This window comes from Lepus europaeus, chromosome 9 (assembly GCF_033115175.1).
Source record: "Lepus europaeus isolate LE1 chromosome 9, mLepTim1.pri, whole genome shotgun sequence".
Lineage (NCBI taxonomy): Eukaryota > Metazoa > Chordata > Mammalia > Lagomorpha > Leporidae > Lepus > Lepus europaeus.
Genome location: NC_084835.1, coordinates 104,328,785 through 104,352,933, shown reverse-complemented (window position 1 = coordinate 104,352,933; position 24,149 = coordinate 104,328,785). Strand labels below are relative to the sequence as shown.

The 24,149-nt window shown below is 38.1% G+C and overlaps 1 protein-coding gene across 6 annotated transcripts in view; it reads left to right on the top strand.

The window, feature by feature from the left end:
* Window positions 1–13,090, top strand: part of TXNL1 (thioredoxin like 1) — a 34,451-nt gene extending 21,361 nt beyond the window's left edge. For 3 of the 6 annotated variants that reach the window (XM_062201718.1, XM_062201716.1, XM_062201714.1), the window contains 3 exons: window positions 1,331–1,503; window positions 5,390–5,494; window positions 12,860–13,090. In XM_062201718.1, coding sequence (XP_062057702.1) covers window positions 1,331–1,503; window positions 5,390–5,494; window positions 12,860–12,940 — 359 coding nt within the window. In that variant the 3' untranslated portion in view covers window positions 12,941–13,090. Of the gene's footprint in view, window positions 1–1,330; window positions 1,504–5,389; window positions 5,495–7,497; window positions 7,651–12,855 lie in introns of all 6 variants that reach the window. The other 3 variants (XR_009866826.1, XM_062201715.1, XM_062201717.1) reach the window with 3 other exon arrangements.
* Window positions 13,091–24,149: the final 11,059 nt, after the last annotated feature.

Below are 24,149 nucleotides of genomic sequence, written 5' to 3'. Positions count from 1 at the left end.
CAGCCGTTGCAGCCAATTGGGGAGTGAATCATCAGATGGAAGACCTCTCTCTTTCTGCCTCTCCTTTCTCTGTGTAACTCTGACTTTCAAATAAATAAATAAATCTTTTTTAAAAAAACATTAATTTAAACTTTGATTGTTTCCTGTTAATCTGAAAACTATTGAATTCTTCCAAGTGTTCTAAAACTCTTGGTTCTAAGCAAACCATTTTTACAATCAAAACTGGTGGAGATTATTTCTCTCTCCTCTTATAAATGATAAAATTAAGGCTTCAGATCTTCCTTTTGGTGCTGTGTTATATCTTTATATCTATGCATGTAAACATTATTGTACAGATTTGAGATTTCTCTTTTTATGAAAGAGAATTTTGCTGTTCTGCCCTTCCATTTCCCCTCTTCTCCCCTGTTTGGTCTATACTTTTTTTTTTAAAAGAGTTAGTTTATTTATTTGAGAGGTAGATTTAAAGACAGAGGGAGAGACAGAGGGAGAGGTCTTCAATCTGCTGTTCACTTCCCAAATGGCTGCAATGACTGGAGCTGGGCTGATCCAAAGCCGGGAGCCAAGAACTTTCTCCATGTCTCCCATGTGGGTGCAGGGGCCCAAGCACTTTGGCCATTTTCCACTGCTTTCCCAGGCTGTCAGCAAACTGGATTGGAAGAGAGGTAACCAGGACATGAACTGGTGTCCTTATGGGATGTTGGCACTGCAGGCAGAGGCTTAGCCTACTATAGCATAGAGCCGGCCCCTCATTTGTTCTAACTTTTCATATTAATAATTTCTTTTAATAAAATTGTACTTGTATTCTGAAAGTGGAAAGTATTTGTATAAGCAAATTCTGTAGAAACAAGTCAGTACTCCTTAATCAGCTACAAAATAAGAGTCATACATTGTACCCTTATATTGAATAGATTGATTTCTATATACTGAACACATCTGATATAATCCTAAAATGAAAGTTGGCAACTTTCATGATGAATTCCTTTTTGACTAAATGTTGTCACTGATGATGCTTTTCTCCTAAATAATAAAATGTAACAACTCTTGGCAGTGGCAGTAATTAGAATTGAGAACATATGCATATATACATTTGTACATGTGTGTTATAATCATATTCCCAGTCTTTGGTATAGGGCTAGCTAGCCACGTAAAGTACTAATGAATATATATTGGTGGGTGGAAATCAGCTATCAAAATACTCAGACTTTGTTGTAAATCCTAATGGTAGGCATCTACAAAGGTGTACACTAATGTGTAGGTTTGTATATGTGTATAATATGGTGTAAATATGTTTGTGGTTTTTAGCATTTCATTTTATTCTACCATTTTATAGGTCAGGGTCCGAAGTATGTAAAAATCTTTATCAACCTACCCCGATCTATGGATTTTGAAGAGGCAGAAAGAAGTGAACCAACTCAAGCTCTGGAACTAACAGAGGATGATATTAAAGAAGATGGCATTGTTCCACTTCGTTATGTCAAGTTTCAGAATGTGAACAGTGTAACTGTAAGTAGCCATTCTTGTGTATTTATTTATTTGAAAGTCAGAGTTAGAGATGGGGAGAAAGAGATCTTCCATCTGTTGGTTCACTCCCAAATGGCTTTAATAGCCAGGGCTGGGCCAGGAGCTTTTTTTTTGGGTCTCCCAAATGGGTGGCAGGGGCCCTAGCACTTGGACCATCTGTCGCTGCTTTCCTACGTGCACTAGCAGGGAGTTGAATCACCATTTAACAGCCGTGGCACAAACTGTTGCCCACATGGGATGCTGGCATTGCAGGTGGTGGTTTAACCCACTATGCCACAACCTTGGCCCATTCTTGTGTATGTATAAGTTTGTAACAGAATTTTCCTAAGTAATTCTGAGTGATCCTTTAAAGTATTGGTTGTCTACTCAGTTTGAAATGAGTAAAAGTATGTAATGAGCTGCTTAAATTTTGCTTTTATTTTATCTATGTACTCTAAAGAGGAAGGACAGGTTGATATTTAAGTATTCTGCATTTTGTCAATTTATTTATTTTGTTTACATGGGAATTATTGAGAGGTTATTCCAGAACATTTATACTTCATATTTGTGCTTTATCATTTGAACCTGGTAATAGGTAATAAGTGATAGATTTGTAAATTCCCATTTACTTTTCAAAATTATAGCTTATAATGATATGGTGGCCATAATCTCAGTAAAAATGATTTTAAAAAGATAATTTTACATGTTATAAAATGACCTAAGTATATCCTATTGAATAATGCTTGAGATGATTTTAAGTGATAATGTTTTAAGTTTTTTTTTTTTTCCTTAAAGATTTTATTTATTTATTTGAGAGGCAGAGCTACAGACAGAGACAGAGAGAAAGGTCTTCCATCTACTGGTTCACTCTCCAGATGGTCTCAACAGCTGGAGCTGGACTGATCCGGAGCCAGGAGCTTCTTCTGAGTCTCCCATGTGGGTGCAGGGGCCCAACTACCTAGGCCATCTTCTACTGCTTTCCCAGACCATTGCAGAGAGCTGGATTAGAAGAGGAGCAGCTGAGACACAAACCAGTGCTCATGTAGGATGAGCCACGGCCAGAGGCTTAGACTACAATGCCACAGTGCAGCCCCCTTAAGTGATATATTTTAAATGTTATAAAAATACCACTCATAAAAATCAGCTATTTAGCAGTTACTAATTGCTTTTGAACATGTTAGTATTGAAATGCATTAAATCCTCTCATTCTGTCCTTTAGAGGTAGGAGGATTAGAAAATAATCCAGAATACCTAAAAAAAAAAAAGGAAGGATCCACAGAGTCACTGCAAGCAGGTCATGCCAAACTGATGTAATTTCCATTTTAAATAGAATTGTTCTGTTTTTGTAAATTAAAAGAAAACTCTGTTCATTTTAGAAGATTTTCAGTGAATTTGTATAGAATATGCCTAGTAGTAATATGAGGAATTATACAAATTGAGTTTTAAGTGTTTGGAATATCTTACCCAAATAAAATTGAGTATTACATTAGTGGCCAGTGCTATGGCACAGCAGGTTGAATTGCTGTCTGCAGCACCAGCCTCCCATATGCACCATGGTTCGAGTCCTGCCTGCTCTGCTTCTGATCCAGCTTCCTGCTAATGGCCTGAAAAAGCAGCAGAAGATAGCCCAAGTCTTTGGGCACTTGCACCCAAATGGGAAACCCGGAAGAAGCTCCTAGCTCCTGTGTTCAGCCTAGCTCAGCCCTGGCCATTATAGCCATTTGGGGAGTGAACTAGTGGATGGAAGACCTCTCCCTGTGTCTCTTCTTTCTCTCTTTCCTCTGACTTTCAAGTAAATAAATCTTTTTTAAAAATTACGTTAGACTTAAAACTAGTTATCAAATGTTTTCCTGACTTTATTCATATCTTTCACATATCCCTGATTTATAACCCCTTTTGTTTTATTTACTTATTGGTGGGGAGGAAGGCATTTGTTTATTGGATAAAAAGCCCTTTAGACCCAGAGACACTGATTTAATCTCTTCTGTCATTGGGAATCACTGAAGACCTTCCTCTTGTAATAGGCTCAAGTCTTTATGTATCGTGTGCAATATTTTAAAGAATTTATTTGAAAGGCAGAGAGAGACCTGGAGATCTTCATCTTCCTTCTGATTCACTCTCCGAATGCCCGCAAAACCGGTGCTGGGCCAGGCTGATGCCGGGAGCCTGGAACTGAGTTTGTCTGCTACGCAGATAGTAAGGACCTAACTACCCGAGCTGCTGTCTTCCAGGATGCCCTTGTACAGGATGTATACTGTGTCTTTACCTTAATCAAAAGTTTAGTCAGTAACTTAGAAGGCATGCCTATCACTTTGGTGATAGAATAAAAATGACAGCTTTTCAGAATCTAATCAAAGCAGGTAAATAAATATTAAAACCCAATAAATAGAAATGGTTGTGCTTGTATTCAAAGAACAAAACACATTCCATATAAGCTGAGAAGCGATTTAAAAGTCTGAATTGATAAGCTCAATTTGAAATGAATCTGTGTTTGTCTGTGAAAACAGCAAAAACTGAGACTGTCTCAGATATAAAGAAATGTGTTATTTGTATTAGGGCAATTGTATGCATCCAGAGTATTAGGCTTTAAAATGGAACAGGGGTTGGTGTTGGCATAGTAGGTTAAGCTGCCACCTGTGCTGCCAGCATCCCATATGGGTACTGGTTCACATCCTGGCTGCCCCACTTTCAATGCAGATCCCTGCTAATATGTCTGGGGAGGCAGATGAAGATGTCCCAGATCCTTGGGCCCCTGCTATGCAAGTAGGATACCCAGAGTTTCAGGCTTTTGGCTTCAGCCTGGCCCAGCCCTTGCCCTTGTGGCCATTTGGGGAGTGAACCAAACCAGTGGATGGAAGATTTTCGCTTTCTCTATCTCCCTTTCTCTGTAACTCTGCCTTTCAAATAAGTAAATAAATCTTTAAGAAAATGAATCAAATAAAAAATGAAATATATTGAAAAATATTTATGAGTAAAGCTTTTATCTCTTTACATGCTGAAGGGAATTTTTAAAACAAATGTATTGCCAGAGCCATGGCTCAACAGGCTAATCCTCTGCCTTGCGGTGCCGGCACACCGGGTTCTAGTCCCGGTCGGGGCACTGATCCTGTCCCGGTTGCCCCTCTTCCAGGCCAGCTCTCTGCTGTGGCCCGGGAGTGCAGTGGAGGATGGCCCAAGTGCTTGGGCCCTGCACCCCATGAGAGACCAGGAGAAGCACCTGGCTCCTGCCATCGGATTGGCGCGGTGCGCCGGCCGCAGCGTGCCTACCGCGGCGGCCACTGGAGGGTGAAGCAACGGCAAAGGAAGACCTTTCTCTCTCTCTCTCACTGTCCACTCTGCCTGTCAAAACAAACAAACAAACAAAAAAACCAAAACAAAAAAAACACAAATGTATTAAGAGTCAAGATTAAAAAGCACGGAGGGCGTAGTATAGCTATAGAAGCTTGAGTTTCAGTACTATCTTATCTTTTAATTTTTTGGTATATGTAATGGATCCATGATTATCAAAAAGAAATTTTCCTCATTGAAAAACTGTGACTTGAGTAAAACTTTGAAAAACACTCTGTCCCATTGTAATCATGTGTGTCACATTCTTTCCACATTCTCTGTAAATAATTACGACTCCTCTGCACCATCACAGTAAATTACCATGAATTTGTCTTGCTATGACATCTGTGGAGAAAGTGAGATCTGTAGGACAAGCAGTGGAACAATAATCCTGTGGCAGTACTAGTCTAAATGTTGCACAGTTTAGATTACCTCTTAGAAAGAACAGAAGATTTTTGGTAATAGTATAAGGAAATTGATTATACTTAAACTTTTATTATTAATTAAAGAACATTTAAAGAAGGAATAATTATAAATGTAAAAATTCTTTTGTTTTTGATAGATATTTGTTCAGTCCAATCAAGGTGAAGAAGAAACAACAAGAATTTCATATTTTACTTTTATTGGTACTCCAGTCCAAGCAACAAATATGAATGATTTCAAGCGAGTAAGTTTTTAAAAATTTTTTTAAATCATATTTAGGGCAATAAAAATATGATTTTAAGGGAATCACATCACATTTCAGTTGCCACACTTTTTTTTAAAATCATAGAGATCTAAAATTGTACTATATCATGAAATTTTATAAAAAATGAGTACAGTAATTTTTAGATAATTAAGTTTCTAAGAAAAATGGTAAGTCTTAACTGGTATAGTGAAGGTTAATGAATAATATCTAAATAAGAGGGAGAATAATAGTTTGATTACATAAAGTGGTTAAGAATAATGGGAAAATAGTAAGCTAAATCTTTTTTGTAAGAGTAAAGAGATTTTAAGAACTTACACTAAGATCATTATTGCTTTGGACAAAAATTTTTTAAATAATTTGAATAATTTTATTAAAAGGGATGATTCAGTTTTAATTCATTGGTTAGTGCTAATTTTCCAAACCATGTTTGTGTGCTGAAGAGTACATTTCAGCAAATAAATTTAAAATGAATGGATAACTTTCCGCATATTTTTGTATATCTCTGAATATGTACAAGTAGACTTCAAAAAGTTTGTGGGAAATTTGTAGTATCTTTTAATTTCATTTCCCCACAAACTTTTTGAAGCCCCCCCTTGTATATTTGTTGCTTTAGAAAAGAATCCTAAAGTTTACAAAGAATTTGTGGTGTACAAAGGATGCTTAGAAGTGAAGAGGAATCCCTTCAATGTGTGACTAGAACATCTAATGGGCTCCATAGAATGGCTCCTAAATCTGAAACCACAGGCTGCTGGAGAGTCTTGCAGTTTGGGATGCAAGTTGCTATATGCAGTTCAAGTATGTGATAGCGCAGGGGATGTAGGCATCATAGTGTTTCTGATGGCTGCATGTGGCAGTGTAAGATATCAGGTAATTACAAGAAGGGAAGTTTCTCTGGGTTCCCGGTTCCTGGAGGAAGAGACTGTCAGCAGATTTCTGTTTAATGAGTTAGAGCTACAGAACAGTGAATAATCATATGAAATTGTATGTCATTTTTACCAAATTGAGAACCTTAACAATAGATATTTGAATTGGTCTTTCTGGCTGATAACATGATTAACTTTTGGGAGCTGCAGAAATACTTACATATCTACATGGCCATGTCTAGATGTTTGACATATATATAATGACAGGTCAGAGGAAGCAGAGATTAAACATCTACTTTCTTGTGATATGCAGCGTGTTTTACTGGGACAGTGTGTGAGCAGCTGCCTCCTTTTCTGCTTTGCCTATTTGAACTAAATGCCATTGGACTGGGCTTTAACTGTGCCTTGCAGAGTTTGTTACTAACTTAGGTCTTCTGTAAGATCTATAACTGTAAGTCCTTTATTTCCTCATACCAGTAAGTTTCCTGTTTTTTGCCTCTACTTATGCTACTTGATTTTTTCATTTTTTTCTCTAAGTAACCAACCATCTGTCTTGTCCATCTTCTTACCAGCCTGTCATTCAGTTACAGTTTTTCTACTTTGCATTAGTAAATCTGACTCCATCTCATTGTTTTTAACATTGACTTTGCCCCCCCTTCTAGCCTGATCTTTTCTGTTTTTGACTGCCAGACTATCCTTTTGGGCAGTTTTTGATAGAAAAGATATTAGGCTTTTCTTGCTGAAGAGTGTTTGTGTTTTTTTTATATCAGCTGTGTGTTCATTTATCTTTTTCCATCTTACTTAAATTACTATGGAGCAGCCATTCTCAAACTTTTGGGTCTCAGGTACCTTCTTTAATATTATAGATTATTGAAGACCTAAAAAACTCTTATATGGGCTATATTTGTCTAACATTTACCATATTAGAAGTTAAAATTGCGAAATTTTGAAGATATTTATCTACAGATGAAAAGCCCCTTACATGTTAAGTAATAGTTTTAAATAAAAAATATACCTGTTTGGGGCAGGTGTTTGATATAGCAGTTAAGATGTCACTTGGCATGCCCATCCAGTGTCAGAGTACCTGGGTTCAAGTCCTGGCTCTGCTCCTGATTCCAGCTTTCTGCTGTTGAATAGCCCGGGAGCCAGGGGGTGATGACTCCAGTAGTTAGGCCTCTGCCACACATGTGGGAGACCAGATTGAGTTCCTGGCTCATAGCTGCAGCCTGACCCAGCCACAAAAGTTGTGGGTAATGGAGAATGAAACAGCAGGTAGGAGATCTCTGTTTCTCTTTGCCTCTGCCTTTGAATAAATAAATAAAATAAATAAAACATGAAATAAATATAAACATTTGAGTGTTTCCCAAAAGAGAAAACAATAAGAGGAAGCACATTGCTTTAAAATTTTATGAATTTCTTCACTATCCTAATAGAGTGCTCTCATTCTTTTGCCAGCTCTACATTCAGTTATAATAATCATGTTTTGTAGCCTCAGGAAAATGTGACTGTGTACTCGTGACAGAATGAGAGTTAAGAAGGCAAATAACAATTTAGCATTATTATGAAAATGGTTTTGACTCTGATTCCCTCAAGGATCCCAGGCTGGACCATACTTTGATAACTGTTATGAAAATAATTGAATATTTTAATGGAGCCCTGTGCAGGTTTCTCATTGGCTGAATGGTATTCTTATGTATATAAATACTACATTTCATTTCCTCATGATAATTTCTGAAGGAGATCTTTTCTGCTTATGGTTATTCATGTAAGGTTATTTCTCAGAAGTAAGCAAAAATCCCATTGTTTTCATATTATATGAGACAGCAACTTCAGTGTGGTAAAAATACAAATGTTGGAAGGGTTATGTTTACCTGAAATTGTCCAGTTTCATCCTATAGCGTTGCTTATTAAAATTATAAATCAGTTTGGTTTTTAGTGAAAAATAATACAATATGTAATATTATGCTTTTTATCCCTGTGGTGACTATGCCAGTGCAACCACAGTTCTTGTCTGCAACAAGCTTACATCTGGGTCTTCAAACTATTCATGGAAAATGTGTATTATGAAAAAACCACACGTGTATATAAAAAATTTTTGCACAAAAATAAACAACTTTTAATTCCATTTTTATTTATTTGAAAGGCTGAGTGCCAGGGGTGGGGAGGGGAGGGGGCAGGATAGATATCCTTCATCCACTGGTTCATTCCCCCAAATGGCCACAACGGCTAGGGGTGGGTAAGGTCAAAGTCAGGAGCCAGAAATTCCATCCTGGTTTCCCACATAGGTGGCAGAGGTCCAAGTACTTGGGCCATTTTGTGCTACTTTCCCAGAAATATTAGTAAGGAGCTAGATCAGAAATGGAGCAGCTGGGATTTGTACCAGTGCTCATATGGGATGCTGGCACTGCTGGCATTAACTTAACCTATTGTGCTACAATACCGGCCCCTCCGCCAACTTTTTGAATTGCCTGCATAATCTTATAAGACAGTGTACCAATATATGGAAAGGTAATCAGAATTAATAAAAACTTGGTTCAAGGATCTCTTCCTCCACAAAGTAGTCTTATACTTTCCCAGCCCAGTGCAAGATTCTTCTCAATGATAACTGGGAAGGTAGGAGAATGCTTTGTGGAGAAAGAGAACCTTGAACTAAGTTTTTTGGTTAGAATTTGGTTAGAGAATGATGGACACCCTAGATAGATTGGAAAAATAGGGACTTGGACCTGAGAGTAGGAAGGTACAGGATTCATTCAAGGACAAGTCAGATGTGGCACTTCTTTCCCTTTTCTGGATTTAAAAGGCATTACACATAATAAAATTTGAATTTAAAATTATAAAATAGACTTGGCACATATTTTATAGGGATAGGGAAGGAAGTTTTGATGATCTGTGTAGTGAAGAGAGCTATATAAGTAGGTTTAATTAACAATAAGATAGAATTACTTTTTTTTTTTTTTAAAGATTGATTTATTTATTTGAAAGTCAGAGTTACACAGAGAGAGTAGAGGCAGAGAGAGGTCTTCCATCCGATGGTTTACTCCCCAATTGGCCACAATGGCCAGAGTTGCACCGATCCGAAGCCAGGAGCCAGGAGCTTCTTCCGGGTCTCCCATGTGGGTGCAGGGGCCCAAGCGTTTGGGCCATCTTCTACTGCTTTCTCAGGCCACAGCAGAGAGCTGGATTTCAAGTGGAGCAGTTGGTTCTCGAACTGGAGCCCATATGAGATGCCAGCACTTCAGGTCAGGGCATTAACCCTCTGGGCCATAGATTAACTGTTTATCATTTTCAGTTTACATTTTTATGTTGTATGAATTGTTTTAGATCATTTTTGTTTTCAGAATGTCACTGACCTCCTCTTGTCACTAAAATGACAGAAGCTAATATGTATAGAAGTCTTAGACCACCTTGCATGTGCCTACAATTATATAGGGTTATACTTCAAAGATTTGCAAGAGTAGAGTATGCTTTCCACTTATCGTTGGCCTTTAAAAGCATCATGCACAGATGATAGTGGATACTTTGGTGTTTTGTTGTTGGAAATGGGTTCTTCCTGTTGCAGCATGAAGTTTGCTATCTTAATTTTAAGTAGATGTTTTCTTTGCTAAAACAGGTTGTTTACATTGATTGCTTTCTTTTAATGCAAAAATATTAAACTGTAAGTATATAAAAATGAGAACATGGTAGGGGCTTCTGCTTCTCAGGGAATGAGGTGCATGTAGAAGGCAGAGCAGATTTTTATCGCTATAATACAAACAGACTTTTCTAAACTGGCCATTCACCATATCAGCTATTTTTGTAACATTTCTGTTTGTTTATTTTTCAGCTTTTTTAATCCAACTCAAATGAACTAAACCAGAAGATTTTTTTAAATGAAGTAATATAAAGATTGACCTTGTCTCACTCTACTCCCCTCCTTGCTTCTCTGCTCATCTAGTACCTATCTGCTCTCACCCTCCCCATGTTGTCACCATTGTTGGTGCGAGATTTCTACAGCTTCTATCATCTGGATCAGCTTTTTTTTTTTTTTACTAGATTTCCTCAACCACCTCTTTCTTCAAATCTCATCCTACTTACGTTTTCAGTTGGCCTTTTGTTTTGTTTTGGGCTGGCAACTAGGTGCTTTCTGTTTCTATACCATGTTGCTCACTAGATTTTTTTAAACTTTCTACTGTTTGCATATTTAATTTTGTATTACATTTTGAAAAGTCAAACTGCAATGAAACAAGTTTCAGATTTAATTAATTGGATAACATTTTAATTAATTCTAAACTTTAAAGTTTATTTTTTAGAATCTACAGAATCACTTTGGAAATCAAGTACAACAGTCTCATCACGGTCCTTTGTACTAGAGCTAATATAAAGCATTGATTAGGTTTTAGTTGAAGGGTGTGAATTTTTTTTTTCTCAGTGGAATATTAGTCCCAAAGTTTTTCTGATGATCTATTGTGGGTGTATCTTCTGCTTCTGCCTACTCAAGTAAGCTCAAGTTCAATTGAAGGACTCACGGACTGATTACTAGGCTGGGTTAAAATGTTCACATAGAAGATTAATGGATTCTACTGAATACGTATCTTGGGCACCTAATTTTGATGTACACAGGTGTTTGTTTGAGGTATAATACAAAGAGTTAAGAGTGAATAAAAAAGCTAAAAGTTTGGAATGAGAATCCATATTGGAATATTGAATTTCTTCTTTTTTACAGAGAGTACATATTGGCAAGTTGAGAGTTATCAACCTGTGAAACAGTATGCAGATTTGTGTCTTCTATTGTATCACATCTGCTAAACTTTTAATTTTTAATATTAGTTGTTTCTGTTTTCTTTTGCTTAATCTAATAGCTCCATGTTTTGTGTTAAGTAATATAATGATCAATAATGCTTTCAGTGTTTATTGGCTTAAATTCATTTGTGATACACATTATGCCACCTACCCTTTTTTCTTGTAGCTCCACATACGTGAGTTTTTTTACTCTTGTTCACATCCTCTTTGATGAAGCTTATTTTTTTTTTTTATCACCCTTGTGACTTGCTGGGCTTTTCTAACATGGTTTCTTTGAACCAGAGATGACTTCTGTAAAATAATAAAAGTGGTTTTCTTAGACTGGGGAAGAAAGCATTTCTAGCAATGTATTATTGGGCATTCAGTGGAAAGGACTTCTAAATCTTCTCTCATGAATAGCATTGACCCATCTATGTTCTGTTTTATTCCATACATGTACTAATAGCCCTCATGAGGATGTGTCTGGTATATACACTACTGTTTGGAACAGAATCAATTTAAAATATGAAAATTACATTTATAAATGTATATATAAATCTTTTTCTATAAAAGCATACAAATTCTTGCAAGTGAGTTTTCCTTAGAAACCTTTCTGCTATGAGAATACTTTATCTAATAATAACCTCTGGGTTTGAAGTACTTGATTAGAACAGTGAATTTGTTGTCTAGAAAGTTTGATAGGAATCAAGTCTATTCATACTTTTTTTTTTTTAAGATTTATTTATTTATTTGAAAGGCAGAGTTACACAGAGAGAGGTAGTGACAGAGAAGAGAGAGAGTTTCCATCGACTGGTTCATTCTCCAGATGTCTACACTGGCCAGGGCTGGGCTGTGCTGAAGCTAGAAGCCAGGGGAGCTTCATCTGGGTCTACTACTTGGGTGGCGGGGGCCCAAGCACTTGGGCTGTCTTCTGCTGCTTTCCCAGGAACTCGGATCAGAAATGGAGCAGCTGGGATTTGAACTGGCAACTGTATGGGATGCTGGTGTTGCAGACAGCAGATTAATCCACTGAGACATAATACCAGCTCCCTTAACTTTATTCTTTACATTTTTTGGCTGCCACATTTATAGTAACCAGGACATTTTTTTAAAGCCTCTAATAGAGGGTTATATTAATCATTGACAGAAGCAGGATTTAGTCTTTTTAATTTTTATCATACATTTATAGCAACCTTTTTTTTTTTTTTAAAAGAAACCAGGAAGTATCAGTCATTTTTAATCTGTTTTCATTGCATGTCTGCATATTGAAGAAAAAGTCTGGAAACCTGTCATCTGGGGCATGAAGACATGAATTTAGCATACTCTTAATTCCAGATTATTTTGTGATCGACATTTGATTTCTAATTGCCTAAAAATAGAATGCCAAATATATTTTACTCATATAGCAGCATCTTTTTTATTAATGTCTCTAAACTGTCAACTTTGTTATGAAAAATTGCATTACTTTTTCTTGAAATAGTGTGGGAATACAAAAATAGACTGCATGTGTTTTGTTTTTAATTCCTTATGGCTGGGGGCAGGGGTTATGGTAGTTTGTTTCAACAGTGAAAGTATACTGCATGCCAAAAGAAACTCAAGAATAAAAATTAATACCAGGTTTAAAAAACATGATTACCATATTAGTATTTTTTAAAATAACCCTATCCATATTTTTTAAATCAATAAGATGTACATATAAAGTTACTTTTGTTTTTCTAGGTAGTTGGCAAAAAAGGAGAAAGCCACTAAGGTGCAAAAGACACTGGAAGACCATATTGCAATCAGATCTACAGCTCCTGGATAATTGCTTGATTCTCGCCAGAGACTGTCAATGTTTCATTCATTACCATTACCAATAAATCATTGCTTTTGTTCAGATGGTATCACTAGTGTTTCTGTTGTAATCTTGATACATGCAATTGTAAATAAAAGTCACTACTTTTGCCAAACTTAATTCTTGTCATTTCAAATAAATACTTTTTCCATCTATTTGAAAATGAGCCACCTGATTTTAGAAGAGAGTTAGGTGATTGGTAGCATATTTATTGGAAGCCAGTTTCTCTCTTTAGAGGAGCAAAACTGTCTTAGGAAGTTAAGGAATATGTGTGCATACCCACAGAACAAGTGATTTTGATGAAGGGACTTGGAACAGCTATGTTCAAATGGGTACTAACTTGCATTTTTTTTTTTTTATTAAAGGATATTTGAGTATCTGGACTATATAAATTCCTCAAGTTATAAACAACAAGAAATGAACAGGTTTGATGAGCTCTAGTCTTACCTGAAACAATTTAGTTAATGGGTCCATAAATTCTTTCTTATACCAAGTTTTTAATTCCTTCTGGATAAACTTTAAAATTTGAATCAGCCATTTTCTTTATTAATAGGAATGTTGAAATCAGAAAACTGGGAAGAGTATAATACAATGAATTCATGAAACAGTAGGAATTATTGTTGTTAATCATGTGTTTATTATTTGAAATACCCAACCATGCAGTGTAAATACAGGGAGATCATGATTTAAGTTTGAAGATAGCTGGCCAGATGTCTGTATTTAAAAGTGCTTTCATAAAAGGCTATCAAAACAAAACATCTGTTTTCTTTATTCCTTTTTTAAATTTTAAAATTGTAATTTAGAAAGTATCCATAAATTTAATCTTTACATATAATTTTCAAATTCAGTATTTTAAAAGAGTACATCACACTGTATAACTTGTGATTCAGTTAATACATCTGAGAGCATTCTTGTCTAGGAATTTTGCTTTTGGGAGACCAATGTATTCATTATACGTGTTTATGAAAAAATTATGTGGAAGTTTTAGTGGTGAAATAGTCACCTTCTGAAACCCAAGTGTCATTAGGTGATGTGTAGTTCATTATTATGTGAGCACATAACTGGTCTGCGGTGATGTTTATGTCATGTTCTTGGCAGTTTTGTTGCCTTGGGTCAAGTGGAGGTAGAAGGGCAAGAAATAAAAGTTAATATCACTCCTTATACAGAAATCTCAGATTAATCACGCCTGAAATTAAAGATAAGGCTAATATGGAGGGTTCTGTTTTATAATTCTGTACACTTAACCTGTTTGAGTGATTGTTAAAGTGCCTCCTCCTAAGTATTGCTGACCTCATCCTATTTTTACTTGACAATTTGAAAACCCAATGAAAGTGATTTCATATTTGTAAAGAATTGGGCTTCTGATTTATAATGTTTGTGTGGCTTTTCTATAACTCGGTTGCAATATACAAACATTCCATAATTATTCAAATTGTAAATAGCAGAAAATGAATGTTTATAGGTAACTGTAACATGTTTCACTTATGGGAAGTTTTATTGTTACAAATAAACATGCATAATTGACATTATTTAAAATATAAAGCTGAAATGCTGTTTTCTCCTAAAACTTACGCATGATACCAAATTTTTCAGATGAATTAGAAGAGCATTTGAAAGAAATGTAACGCTAGTTATTTTAACCCAAGTCATCCATCAGGTAGTGCTTTCTTAGGTTTATTGTTTGTTTTGCCAAACAGCAAAGAAGTGAATCTTTCCCGTGATTTGCAGATTTTGTTATATATTTCACATCAATGAAAAACAATGAAATATCCCATCCCATGATAGAAACAGAAGTAGAGTATTGCAGAACAAAGAGTTAGGCTTTAGGTAGGCCTTTATGATCCATTTTGGCCCTCATTGCCAAAACCTCCTGTTGCCCTCCAATCTCCATACATGTTGGAGACAACCTCTTAGCAATCCATTGTGTGGTTCCAGACCCTGTCATTCTTGCTTCAGTGTTGGAGGATGTACATGGTGTTGTCTGCAGTGTTCACAAGGATGCCTTTAATGTACATTTGGCTTCAGCGTTTTATTTATGGCTGCCATTAGTGCACTTTGCAAATGGGGGGTGGGGGTGGGGGTGCCTTTTACCCATTCAGAGTTTTCCAGGTTTATCTTCATGTCTAGAACCATTTAATATTTTGATAAGTATAAAGTGTTGAAGTTCAATAAATTACAAACACCCCTTCCTTTGTTAGCTGTAAAAATTAAGTTCAGGGTTTACCCACGTTTATTTGTATTGAAGTTTATATAGTTCGATTTGGTGAGTTAATTTTTGTGTAGATATATCTTCTTCAGTCAGTGATTTCTAGTCTTAGATTAAAAGAAAGTAACAATAAAGAATCCATTCACTTAATGTAAAGGAAAACTTAACAGGAATATTGTGTTTATGTAGTTTAATTGACAGCATAATTCTATGCATTTATGGATTGTGATCAGTACATGTATATAATGTATAGTGAGTGCATCGGGATAAGCAGCATTTCCATTTCCTTAAATATTATTTCTTTGTCTTAGGAACCTTTAGACTCCTCTCCTAGTCTAACATACTCTAACATACATTACACATTGGTGAACTACATGCAGTAGAACAGAACTTACTCCTCCAGTGTGATACCAGTAGTCCAGCATCCCTCTGTTCCTCCTCACTCCAGCCTCTAGTGACCATTGTTCTGTTCTCTGCTTCTAGGAAATCCCAAGTTTTTAGCTTCCTAGGTGAGGCCATGCAGAGTTTGTCTTTCTGTTTCTGGCTTATTTCACTTAACGTGTCCTCCTGTTCCACAGATGACAGGATTCACATTTAGGTGTTTTTTTTGTTTGTTTGTTTTTTTAAGGTTTGTTTGTTTATGAGAGCTATAGAGAGAAGCAGAGAAAGAGGCCTTACATCGTTGGTTCACTCCTCAAATGGCCACAAGGGCCGGAGCTGGGCCGATGCAAAGCCAGGAGCCAGGAGCTTCTTGATCTCACACGGGTGTGGGGTCTCAAGGAATTGGGCCATTTTCTGCTTTCCCAGGCCATAGCAGAGAGCTGGATGGGAAGTGGAGCAGCTGGGATTTGAACCGGCTTCCATATGGGATGCTGGCACTGTAGGCAGAGGCTTTACCTACTATACAACAGCATTAATCCCCCACATTTAATTTTTTTTTAATTTGACCGGCAGAGTTAGAAAGGTCTTTTTTCCGTTGGTTCATCCCCCAAATGGCCACCATGGCTGGCGTGCTGCACCGATCTGAAGCCAGGAGCCAGGTACTTCCTCCTGGTCTCCCAGGCGGGCGCAGGGCCCAAGCACTTGGGCCATCCTCCACTGCCCTCCCGGGCCACAGCAGAGAGCTGGACTGGAAGAGGCGCAACCAGAACTAGAACTCGGCGCCCATATGGGATGCCAGCGCCACAGGCAGAGGATTAACCAAGTGAGCCACATCGCCAGCCCCAACCCCCACATTTAATTTTAAAGTGTCATTAGGAACTGGCACCTGTAGGATAGTATGCTAAGCTTCCACCTCAAAAAATTTTTAAAAATTTCAAATGCATGCCTCTAATTGTGCATTTTAGAACATCTAAACTTTGACACTGTATATGCTTTATAATGCACATATAGTATGTTGGGTATGTGAATTTTAGAATGATTTTTATTCCTGAACTACACCCATATTGCTTAAGAATATTGATGTCATTTAACCATGTTTAAACTTCAGTTTTTATCTTTAAGTCTGTAAATTTTTTTTTTTTAAGAGTAATTTACTTGGGGCTGGTGTTGTGGTGCAGCAGTTAAAGTTAGCTCCTTTACCTGATGGCATCCCATAAAGGCACTGGTTTGAGTCCCAGCTGCTGCTCTTCCAATCCAGCTCCCTGCTAACGGCGGGGAAAAGGCCGTGGAAGACAGCCTGAGTGTTTGGGCCCCTGCCATGCATGAGGGATGAAGCTCCTGGCTTCAGCCTGGCCCAACCCTGGCCATTGCAGCCACCTGAAGAGTGAAGGAGCATATGAAAGATGTGTGTCTTCCCTCTTTCTGTGACTCTGACTTCCAAATAAGTAAGTCTTTAAAAAAAAAAAAAAAAGTTATTTGGCAGAATGACAGAGACAGCGCTCTTCCCATCAGCTGGTTCACTCCCCAAATTCCCCCAACAGCCCTGTCTGGGACATGTGGAAGCCAGGAGCCCCAAACTCCACCTAGGTGATCTCACACTGGTGGCAGATGCCCAAGCCCGTGGGGCATCTGCTGCTGCCTTCTCAGATGCAAGCTGGAAGCTGGACCAGGATTGAGCAGCTGGAATTCAAACCAGCACTTAAGTATGGGATACTGGCATCACAAGTGAGGCTTAATCCACTGTGCTACAACACCAGCATGATACATACATGTATGTATACATGTATTTTATATACTTAACACCATAGGCACAAGTTTATATAGAGTGGGGATTTTCTTTCTTTCTTTTTTTAATATATTTATTTGAAAGGCAGTTTAGTTCCGCAATGGCTGGGGCTGGGCCAGGCCCACGGCAGGATCCAGGAGCTTCATTTGGGTCTCTTGCTTGGGTACAGGGGCCCAAGGACTTGGGCTAAGTTCACTGCTTTTCCAGGCATATTAGCAAGGAGCTGCATCAAAAGTGAAGCAGCCGGGAGTTGAACCAGCACCCATGGGGGATGCCAGTGTTGCAAGTGGGGACTGAATCTGCTACACCACAACACCATCTCACAGAGTGGGGAATTTCTAGGCTAGTAAGATGACTTAAACTCTGTGACCTATGTAAGATTGTTATTTGGAGAATGTGTTACTAAATTGAGTAACTTTGTAAAATAAAGATAAGTTTAGAATTTGGATATGCTATTAAAGTTGCACATACCTTGGATAATATAAAAATCTTACAATACTTAGCAAAACTGCTGGAACATTTCTCCTTTATGCTTGCTATGGTTTTCTATGGGAAGAGGAGGTTAATTTACTTAGGAGTTAATTCCGATAAATTGAACAGGCCAGAATTGTGAAAATAAGATTTACTGGCTTAAACTTGCAAATGCACTTGGAGATAGCAGCTCATTAGGCTACTTAAGAGCAAGATCTTTGAGAACTTGGAATCCTTGCTCCTCTTGTTAGCCTTGTTATCACAACTAATGTCCTTTGGAGTTTGAATAGCCTCCTGTGTAAAAATAGGAACATCTACCTCTTAGGCTGATTATGAAGATTAAATGAGCCTTAACTTTTATCTGGAACAAGGGTAAGTCGTTTTTTTGGTACCCTGCTCTTTTGCTTCACTGCTGCTGCTTTTCGGCCATCATTTCTTACAGAGTATGCTGCAGTAGCCTGCTATCCTCCGATCTGGCCACTCTGATGTGTCTTGCACATGGTGGCTTGTTCTCTCTTCTTTATGAGGTCTTAGTACCATCCCTCCTTTACCAGCCTTCACCTGCCTCTCATTTCCCCTGATGGGTGCTGTACCATACTATTGGTTACCAGAATGTACCTTGATAGCTTATCCATCTGACAAATTGGCTACTGGCCTACAAGTCTCAGTCAAAGCAGAACTGATAGAGGGAACCCTCTGCCAAAGCTCCGTGTGGTTGGTTATTTCATCCGGGTGGGCATATTTATCAAACTGCTTATGATTTTTTGTACTCATATTTGCATCAGTAGGTCATGAGCAGTAATAGAATGTGAATTTTTTTTCTCCAGTTCCAAGTGAGTGGCTTTGATCTCTGTTATTAAGCACAATATTGAACACATTCCAAGATTCCAAGAGGAGATGCTTGTGTTGAGTCTGGGAGATTAAGTAGGAATTTTCAGTTCAGCATGATAAGGAAGAGAATTTAGCCAAATTAAAAGAAAAGCATAGGGTGTGTTGGCAGAATGACTGATGGTTAAATGTGAGACTATCTTTATGGGGGCAATGGGGGAGGTGAAGCTGGAAAGTGAATAGAAACCATAACATGAAGCTCCCTTGCGCTGTGAAAGAGATCAGATGTTATCCTTAATTTATGAGGGAGAGGTACACACTAGAAAGGCAGCCTTGGTGACTCAAGTTTCTCACTTTTGCAATTGAATGGAGAAACTTCTTAGGCCACAACATGAATGTGGTTTGGGATACATTGCCTACAGCAATGTACTTGGAACACTTTTTTGGCATTAAGTTTAGTAGCAGGTGCAGTCAGGAATGTGATTTTAGAGTTCAGGGAAGAAGTGGGAAACTAAGAGTCATTTGTTAAAAAATACTCTTTATTAAAAAAATTTTAACAGACCGAAAAATTGTATCGATGGGGTACTATTTGATACTTTGACATACACATACATTGTGTAATGTCCAAGCAGGGTACATATATCTCATCTCTAATAGTCATTTAAATGATAAAAGTTGAAATATGTGTATGGAAACTTCTAAAGGGAATATTAGGGGTAGAATGAAACTAAGGAACAAATACTAATGGAGACTAAGCCATAGCAGATAAAGTGCCTGGAAAGCAAAGCAGTGAAGATGAGGAAGAACAATGAGGTTATTATAAAGCAGTAACAACTTCATATGGGAATGGTCATTATCAAATGTGATAGAAATATTAAAATTAGCAAGGTTGTCGAATGGTTAATCCATTAAATTGTGGAGATGATCTAGTGCTTCATTGTAAGATGCATTGATTATAAGGATAATCTTTTGGTTGGAGAAAGCATCAGCAGCCTGAATGATCTGAAACCATTTCTGCAAAGAAATTGAGAAATCTTTATTATCTACAACTGAAGTAGTCTTCACATGACAGTTAGCAAGGTTTGGAAATCAGTGACATCATTCCATAACGGAATATATGAAACTGTTTAGCAAGTGTCATTTAAGGATTTAGTTTTATAATCAGGGGTTTCCTCTCCTGTATTTTATTTGTAATCAGAAATTTTGTCATCCTTTATAACTGCTTTTATTCTCTTAAAAGTTTCTAATTTCATGACGATGATTCCTGTGTCAAGAGTCCTGGATTGACTGCTAGTTTCCTTAGTAATAAGGTTCTGATTTTATTGGACAGCATCAAATGCATAAACTGTTAAAAGCTACTCTAGGCCGGCGCCGTGGCTTAACAGGCTAATCCTCCGCCTTGCGGCGCTGGCACACTGGGTTCTATTCCCGGTTGGGGCGCCGGATTCTATCCCGGTTGCCCCTCTTCCAGGCCAGCTCTCTGCTATGGCCCGGGAAGGCAGTGGAGGATGGCCCAAGTGCTTGGGCCCTGCACCCGCATGGGAGACCAGGAGAAGCACCTGGCTCCTGGCTTCGGATCAGTGCAATGCGCCGGCCGCAGCGGCCATTGGAGGGTGAACCAACGGCAAAGGAAGACCTTTCTCTCTGTCTCTCTCTCTCTCACTATCCACTCTGCCTGTCAAAAAAAAAAAAAAAAAAAAAAAAAAAAAGCTGCTACTCTTCTGGATTTTCCAGTAACAAGGAACTCCTTCATTAGATCTCTGTAATCTTTTCTGTGACCAAGGGTAGTTTCATTTCCCTGGTCACATAACTTCTCTCAAGGGAGTAGACACATTGTCCACATTAGGGAGGCTACTGCATGGATTTGGCTTTGACTGCAGGTGGCCTTTATATTTAAAACTGAGTATCTAAGACAAAACTGACAATAGCTGAAAGGGTGTAGGCCAGCTGGAACCACTGGGATAGACTTGTACAGAAATGAATAGATGTCCATTGAAAATGTTTCCTCTGATTTCTGTTTGAATCAAGCAACAAGAAGGGGAAGGCATTGATGGGTGTTCACATTTTGGAGTTTTTAACCTTAATTTTTTTTTTTTTTTTTGACAGGCAGAGTGGATAGTGAGAGAGAGAAACAGAGAGAAAGGTCTTCCTTTTTGCCGTTGGTTCACCCTCCAATGGCCGCTGCGGCCGGCGCATCTCGCTGATCCGAAGCCAGGAGCCAGGTGCTTCTCCTGGTCTCCCATGAGGGTGCAGGGCCCAAAGACTTGGGCCATCCTCCACTGCCTTCTCGGGCTATAGCAGGGAGCTGGCCTGGAAGAGGGGCAACCGGGATAGAATCCGGTGCCCCAACCGGGACTAGAACCCGGTGTGCCGGCGCCGCAAGGCGGAGGATTAGCCTGTTAAGCCACGGCGCCGGCCTAACCTTAAATATTTATTCCTGGAATTTAAAAATTCTGTACCAATTTCTTTGTTGCTTCCCCTTACCAATCAAAATATGAAATCCACTGAATTTGGGAAATGCTAAAAACCTGGGTTCAACACATTTGCTTTTCAGAGTACCCTAAGTTCATTATGAACACTCTTTAATAGATGTGTGCCAGTTTAAGAATTGGTTATTTTTATGGATCTATAATTTCTTTATAAAGAGTATGTGGCCCCTTTGATGGGACGGTAGGTCCTTTTAGATGGTTTGTAACCCATTTTTTTAAATAGAAAACTTTTATTTAATAAATATAAATTTCAAGGGGCCGGTGCCGTGGCACAGTAGGTTAATCCTTTGCCTGTGATGCCGGCATCCCATATGGGTGCTGGTTCCAGTCCCAGCTGCTCCTCTTCAAGTCCAGCTCTCTGCTGTGGCCTGGGAAATCAGTAGAAGATGGTGCAAGTACTTGGGCCCCTGCCCCCATGTGGGAGACCAGGAAGAAGCACCTGGCTCCTGGCCTTGGATTGGCACAGCTCCAGCCGTTTCCACCATTTAGGGAGTGAACCAGTGGAAGGAAGACCTTTCTCTCTGTCTCTACCTCTCACTGTCTGTAACTCTACCTTTCAAATAAATAAATAAAATCTTTAAAAATATATAAATTTCAAAAGTTCAACTTTTGGATTATAGCAGTTCTTTCCCCCCCATAACCACACTCCTACCCGCATACCATCCCATCTACTCCCTCTCCCATCCCATTCTTCATTAAGATTCATTTTTAATTATATACAGAAAATCAACTGTACTGAGCAAAGATTTCAACAGTTTGCACACACACAGACACACAAAGTATAAAGTACTGTTTGAAGATCAGTTTTACCATGAATTCTCATAGTACAACACATTAAGGACAGAGGTCCTATGTAAGGAGCAAGTGCACAGTGACTCCTGTTGTTGATTTAACAATGTCAGTAATCACCCAAGGCTCTTGTCATGAGCTGCCAAGGCTATGGAAGCCTCTTGAGTTCACAAACTCTGGCCTTATTTAGACAAGGCCATAATCAAAGTGGAAGTTCTCTCCTCCCTTCAGAGAAAGGTACTCCTTCTTTGATGACCCATATTTTCCGCTGGGATCTCACTGACAGATCTTTCATTTAGATTTTTTTTTTTTTGGCTACCATGTCTTGGCTTTCCACACCTGAAATACTCTCATGGGCTTTTTTGTCAGATCCGAATGCCTTAAGGACTGATTCTGAGGCCAGAGTGCTGTTTAGGATATTTGTAATTTTATGAGTCTGCTGTGTATCCCGCTTCCCTTGTTTGATCGTTCTCTCCTTTTTAATTCTATCAGTTATTATTAGTAGACACTGGTCTTATTTATGTGATCCCTTTGACACTTAATCCTATCTTTATGATCAGTTATGAACTTAAATTTATCACTTTAACTAGTAAGGTGGCATTGGTACCTGTCAATGAGATTTGGAGTCCCATGGCAAGTTTTTAGCTTTACCCTTGGGGGTAAGTCTGCAGGAGCATGTGCCAAAATGTACATTTCCTCCTTCTCTTATTCCCACTCTTATTTTTAACAGGGATCAATTTTCAGTTGGGTTTAAACACCTAAGAATAATTGTGTGTTAATTAAAGAGTTCAACCAATGGTATTAAGTAGAAAAAGAAAATACTAAAAACAATAATAGTAAGTGTTCCTTGACAGTCAGGACAAGGGCTGATCAAGTCATTGCTCCTCATAGTGTCAGTTTCACTTCTACAGGTTTCCTTTTAGGTGCTCAGTTAGTTGTCACAGATCAGGGAGAACATTTGATATTTGTCCCTTTGGGACTGGCTTATTTCACTCAGCATGATGTTTTCCAGATTCTTCCATTTTGTTGCAAATGACAAGATTTCATTTTTTTTTTTTACTGCTGTGTAGTATTCCATAGAGTGCATATCCCATAATTTCTTTATCCAGTCTTCTGTTGGGCATTTCAGTGGAATCCATGTCTCAGCTATTGTGAACTGAGCTGCAATAAACATTGAGATGCAGATAGTTCTTTTATTTGCCAGTTTAATTTCCCTTGGGTAAATTCTGAGGAGTGGGATGGCTGGGTTGCGTGGCAGTGCTATATTCAGGTTTCTGAGGAATCTCCAGACTGACTTCCATAGTGGCTTTACCAGTTTGCATTCCCACCAACAGTGGATTAGTGTGCCTTTTACCCCATATCCTCGCCAGCATCATTTGTTAGTTGATTTCTGTATGTAAGCCATTCTAACCTGGGTGTGGTGAAACCTCATTGTGGTTTTGATTTGCATTTACCTGATGGCTAGTGATCCTGAACATTTTTTCACATGTCTGTTTGCTGTTTGATTTCCTCTTTTGAAAAATGTCTATTTGGGTCCTTGGCCTATCTCTTAAGTGGGTTGTTTGTTTTGTTGTTGTGGAGTTTCTTGATCTCTTTGTAGAGTCTGGTTATTAATCCTTTATCAGTTGTATAATTTGCAAATATTTTCTCCCATTCTGTTGGTTGCTTCTTCACTTTCCTGTGTGTTTCTTTTGCAGTACGGAAACTTCTCAATTTGATGTAATCCCAGTTGTTAATTTTGGCTTTGACTGTGCCTCTGGGTTTTTTTTTCCAAGAAGTCTTTGCCTGTGCCTATATCTTGCAGGGTTTCTCTTATGTTCTCTAATAATTTGAGGGTGTCAGGTCGTAGATTTAGATTTTTAATCCATGTTGAGTGGATTTTTGTGTAAGGTGTAAGGTAGGGGTCTTGCTTCATACTTCTGCATGTGGAAATCCAGTTTTCCTAGAACCATTTGTTGAATCGACTTTCTTTACTCTAGGAATTGGTTTCAGACGGTTTGTAATCCATTCTTTATTTATAGCAATTCTCACCCAGAATAATATCTCAGGTATGTTTCAGTTAAAACACAGTTGAATTGCCTTAGTATGGAATATTCCAAAAATTATTTAATTTACACATTACACACAACTTAAAACAGTAGAACCCAAACCCCATCCACACTAAAATACCCTACAAACAAGGAATAGAAAAAAAATTTCTTCAACCTGATACAGAGCACTTATGCAGGG